The sequence below is a fragment of the Oryzias melastigma genome, linkage group LG23, assembly GCF_002922805.2.
Source record: "Oryzias melastigma strain HK-1 linkage group LG23, ASM292280v2, whole genome shotgun sequence".
Classification (NCBI taxonomy): domain Eukaryota; kingdom Metazoa; phylum Chordata; class Actinopteri; order Beloniformes; family Adrianichthyidae; genus Oryzias; species Oryzias melastigma.
In genome coordinates this window covers 7,972,191-7,977,503 of record NC_050534.1, presented here as the reverse complement: position 1 = coordinate 7,977,503, position 5,313 = coordinate 7,972,191, and the positions used below count along the sequence as shown (strand labels likewise).

General features: G+C 38.7%; 2 protein-coding genes across 2 annotated transcripts in view; both read left to right on the top strand.

Annotated features, from left to right (window-relative positions):
• Positions 1 to 1,949, top strand: part of trim24 (tripartite motif containing 24) — a gene marked incomplete in the record, with an annotated part of 16,492 nt that extends 14,543 nt beyond the window's left edge. Inside the window, 2 exon segments of the mRNA XM_024288787.2 lie at positions 442 to 597; positions 706 to 1,949. Of these exon segments, the coding sequence (XP_024144555.1) occupies positions 442 to 597; positions 706 to 1,227 (678 nt within the window).
• Positions 1,950 to 3,357: 1,408 nt separating this feature from the next.
• Positions 3,358 to 5,313, top strand: part of LOC112152804 (fibulin-1) — a 15,648-nt gene continuing 13,692 nt past the window's right edge. Inside the window, exons 1-3 of the mRNA XM_024282602.2 lie at positions 3,358 to 3,500; positions 3,578 to 3,683; positions 4,382 to 4,517. Of these exons, the coding sequence (XP_024138370.1) occupies positions 3,446 to 3,500; positions 3,578 to 3,683; positions 4,382 to 4,517 (297 nt within the window). The 5' untranslated portion in view covers positions 3,358 to 3,445. The remainder of the gene's footprint in view (positions 3,501 to 3,577; positions 3,684 to 4,381; positions 4,518 to 5,313) is intronic.

Here is a 5,313-nt window from a genome sequence, read left to right as displayed (position 1 = left end):
GTTAGTTTGTTTTTGGCGTTTTCAACATATTCTTGTGCGATTTTTGTAATAATGGAGGACATATGTAAAGAAAATTAAACTGATAATTCCACTTCTGAGTTTTTCTTCTGTCAAATTGTTGTGAAATCAGGAACAGACGCAAAAAATGACGTTTGAAAAAGATGGTCTTTATGATGTAGAAAATGCAGTGGGCGTGGCCACAAGCGCTCTGCTCCGATTGGATCCATGTACTATTAATGTAAACAGAGAGCTCTCAGTAAGCGGGAGAGGAGATGGGGTTTCTACATCTCAGACGTAAATTTCTATGCTAGCGGGAAAGGGGGCGGGGTTGCTCCATGCGTACAGTCCCGCCCACAAATCAGAGGTGAATTTCTAATGAAGCTCTGCAGAAACTATGTTCTTGAAAACAGTGCAGATTTTTTAACTTTTTGCCCTTTTTAGGAAACACGGCGGTACAAAGAGCTGGTGAAAACGCCGATGGATTTATCGATCATAAAGAAGAAGCTGGAGTCGCAGGATGATGGCAGTTACGTCAATCCCGAGGAGCTCGTCACTGATATCAGGCTTATATTTTTCAACTGTGCAAAATACTACAAGGTTGGTGTGGATTTCCTATTTTTGTTCTGCCTTTTTTACGTGCAAAAGTTTTCTGAAATATTTTTTCTTCCATTTTTTTTCCGGTTCCAACGATTCAAATTTCTGCAGTCGACGTCGGAGATCGGTTGCGCAGGCTTGTACCTGGAGGACTACTTTGAGGAGCAGTTAAAGCTCATCTTCCCAGACCGGCTCTTTCCTGGAGGAAGGGAAGAACAGATGATTCCTCCTTTGGAGGACGAGATCGACGACGAGGAGGAACCGATCAGGGAGGACACCGCGGTTTCCTCTGAAGAGAAGCCTCAGAGTCCCGCCGGGAAGGAAACCCCTCGAGCAGAAGAAGAAAAAGCCGCAACGAAGAGCAATAAGTCGGAAGAAGAGAAACCGGAAAGGAGCGAGGAGGAGGAGAAGGACAGAGCGGCGGCAGATGGAGAAAAGGGCGTTCCCACAGAGAAGATGAAACAGGAAGAGGCCGCTGTGGAGAAACCGGTGGAGAACTGCGTAGCAGCTGCGACTGAAACTGAAGGGAAAACGTTCCTGAAAGAGGAGATCCCTCAGCTCCCTATAGACAAACCTCCTGAAACCCAGGAGAACCCTGCTCCTACAGAGGAAACCGTGGAAGACAAAGGCTAAACCGCTCACTGAACAAAACATGGACGATTTTAGTCTTCCACAGTCCCCTACATGTCCTGCAATGACAGTTTTCATCATATTAGTGTCTGTATTTATAGGGGCTACAACAACAGCTGCAACAAGGAGAAGAAACCTGTCACTTATCTTTCTGTGACGGAAAAACGCACAGAAAGAAACATATTTAAGTTTAGCTTACTGTTGTTGTACATATGTGTTAATTCTGCAGAACAAAACTGTTTTTGGTTTAGTATTGCATGCAATTTACTATGATATATTATTAAGTACATCATCAGCACTGCTTTTTTGTGTTTATTTTTAAAATATTTTAGTCATTTTCATGATTTTGATTCTCTATCATGTTTTGTTTTGAATGGATTTTCTTCCCAGGAAGCACTGTAGACTGTTTTAATGTGAAGTGCCATAAATACACCCACTCACGAACCGCCACAGACAGTAGGCGTCCAGATTTTATTAACGTCTTATCATCGTAAGACGACGCAGAAACAGATAATCCCCGTTTTCATCGGTCTCTGTTTTCCAGTTTCTGTCCTTGCCTGCCATGTCAAAAGCTGGAGGAGTTGCCCTGAGAAGAGGTTAAAAAAATACAGATCAAGGGTACTAGAATTATTTTTTGTGAAATTCCCCTGTACATTAACGCTTGAAAGGATTAGAAAATGTGAGAATTTGCAATGTTTATAATAAACATGTTTATGTCATATTTTTATTTGTGGATTTTTTTCCCCTCCTACAGTTTGCAATGTTTTATTTTATTCTATTTACAGTCTTCCTTTTTTCATTGGTATTTTTTTTTCTACCATAAGTGTAGAATCTTTACCTTTACTTTACACTTTACCTTAACCAGGTTTAAAAAAAAAAAGTCAATTTCTTCTAATTTTGCTAAAAAAAATGCTCCTGGTTGAGACATTTTTCGATTTCACTAACCAGTAAACTAAGAAAATCATTTAAAATGTACAAAAATTTGAAAATATAGTAAATTATAAAAGCACAAGATTCCACAGATTAGAGCAAAATGTGTGGATTACAGTATAGATTTGTAGAAATATATATATATATTTAATATGTGGAGTAAAACAAACATGCTACAATTATCTTTTCATTTATCTTTATTCACTTCCGTTTCCTATTTTTTGTGATTTCTAGTTTACTTCCTAAAGGGGAAAAAAGGTGGATTCAACCTTTGTGTAGGGGAAAATCGTAACAATGATAAACGTGTTTTTGTGTCTTTGTGTAAAACTTAACAGTTTGTGTGTTTAAAACATTTCATTTCGCCGTTTAAAAAAAAATCCCTCTATCACTTCCGGTTTCAAACCCACTTCCAATCTAACTTTTTTCTGTCTTATTTTGAAATTCCAACTACCATTTGACCCCTATGTTTATTTTCGCTTAAAAAAACTGAACGCCATCGGCATCTTTTTTGCTTTTAATGATTTTACAAATTATTCAAAGACAGTATTAAAAATGATTAAAATAGTAACTTTTTAAATAACGTATAAATATATTTAAATCGATAAACTTCAAACTTGATGCCTCCCGGGGAAGAAGTCGCGCGCGCATATCGCCATATTGGGAATCCCACCTAAACAAAGCAAAATAAAATACACCTATCCTGTTAATATCCATTATTTTATCAATATGAATGCAAAAAAGTTATATAATATATTTTTTTGTGGATTTAAGTTGTTTAAACTCCCACAAATACCAACTATATGCGTATTTGAGGCAACAACAGTCAATACAAATATGGTTAATTTTTTACACAAATGAGTAACCTTGATGCTAAATTCATGTGCAAATGTCAACAAAATGCTATTTGTATAATTATATCCCCTCAAACGAATGTGTGAATTATGAATAATTTTTAAAAAGTCATGTTAGATGTAATGCATTCTGGGTAAAATGGATTTAAACGCGAAAAACACAAATAAATATAAATATTATGCATTTATCGGAGTTTAATTTTTTATTCCAGCCTTTTTTCGTATTTGATGAGGATTCATTCAAATGAATCTCAGTTTACTGAAAGGTAAACTACTTTGGCCCCGCCGTCACGCATTAAAACAAATCCCTTTATCAGCCGCGTCTTAATCATCCTGCGTCCCTGACAGAGAGCCTGCTTCTCCCGCCCTCCCCGCCCACTCCAACCCTCACGAGGCCGGACTGCGCTGCTCCTCCAGCTGTCTGAGCAGAGCGAGCCCCCATGGCGCTGAGGATAATCCTCCTCCTTTCTGTTGGTGGAGTTCTGGGCTGGGAAGGTGAGTTTCCTCTCTTTTAGATGAACGTTTTTTGTCTTTTAAAGTCTTATAGTTTCTCATTATTTGTTATAACCCAGAAAACAAGCTTCTCTCAGTGGAGGAATGCTGTAATCTTGGGAGGGCAACTGCCATCAGAGAGCATGACTGTGCAGCTCAGAAGGTCCTCACCTCTGCCATGTGCAGGTAAGCAACACCTGGTTTGAGGGGGTCACCACATGGGCTTCTTCAGCTTTTCTGAAACATTCAATTAAAGTCAAAATTAGAAGTCACAGATGACACAAGAAATTCCCCCCTAAGGCCAGAGACTTTTAAGAGGGTCAACTGAAAAAAACATTTTAAGGTGATGTTTATCTACTAGAACAGGCTGATAAAGCAGATTGACACCTGGTCAGCCAGTATTAGTGGGAAAAGCAGAGTAATAACCTGGTAACAAAACCCACTCCAATAAAAATAGTGTTTTTTAGCATGTTTTTGTAGATTTTTTGTCATGCTGGACAGCATATTTAAGAAAATTCAACCTAAAATTGTATTTCGGAGTATTTCTTTACTATGATTTAGGAGCAGACAAAAAGCTTATATGTGATGGAGATGCCACTACGGCAAGCCACAAGCACCATGTTCGGCTCCGTTCCAAATCCTCCACTTGACGACTAGATCCATTTTTGTTGTTTTTGGGGATGTTAGGTTTGGTGTGTGGGACAGAAACGGATAGTTGATGGGAAGAGGGGCGGGATTGCTCCACACCAACTTTCCCGCCCACAGCATTTCTAAAGAACTAAAGCCGTTCAGTTTTTTTCTTGAATATATTTTCAAAAAAACTGCATAAATAAATAGAAAAAATAGATCAAAAGATGGTTTTAAAGTTCAACTTGACTTTGCAGCATCATCCAGGAACAGTGCTGTCGAGCATCGGCGGGGGAAATGGCCTGCAAAGGTGGTATCAAGATGGCACGGGGGCAGGGGGCTTGCGAGAGGGCCTTCTTCACCGGATTCGACTGGCAAACCCTGATATCACAGGTTAGCTTTAAGCTGATCTGCACCATTGACTGCATATGAGAACTGGACCAAGTGACCCCTCCCACTGGCTCCAAGGAGCCAAATCCAATAGACTTCTAATGAGAAATACTATTTTTCAGGATGACCATTCTCGCTTTGATAGATTTTTTAACATGTTCTTGCTAATCCTGTTGTGCAAATTATTCAAGTTATAAACTGGCCAATCAGATGCCTCAGTAAAAGTATTTTCTGCACTATGGGTTGCATTGAAACATAAGGCAAATTCACAACAATGAATGGTGCATTTTTTAATTGATTTCTTATATAAGGCACACCAAACTATAAGGTTCATTAAGTGAGACAAAAGAGTCAGAAATAAACCCATCAGTCAGACTTCATTAACTGTGTTCACAGTAACTCTAGAACTTGTTTGTAACACGCTACACGTTAGCTCCATTAGCCTCTTCACAATACCTGGAACTCCTAGCCTTGTTAACGACACATATGAAAAAATTGACTTTTGCTGCTAAAACATTACTGTGACTACGCTAACTCCTAACCTTGTAAGAAGGTTTGTAACACGTAAAATAAGAACTCCGTCCCGCACAGCTACACGTTAGCTGCATTAGTATATTCACAATAACGCCCAACCTTGTTTGCAACTTGTAAAAAACCAAAACAAATGTTACTGCAACTATGCTAACTCTTAACCTTGCTACCAACACATAAAAAAAAACATATTCTAACTCTGCTAATCTCTAGCATGTGTTAGCATAGTTACAAAAAACTAATTTCGCCAAAACAAATGTTACTGGGA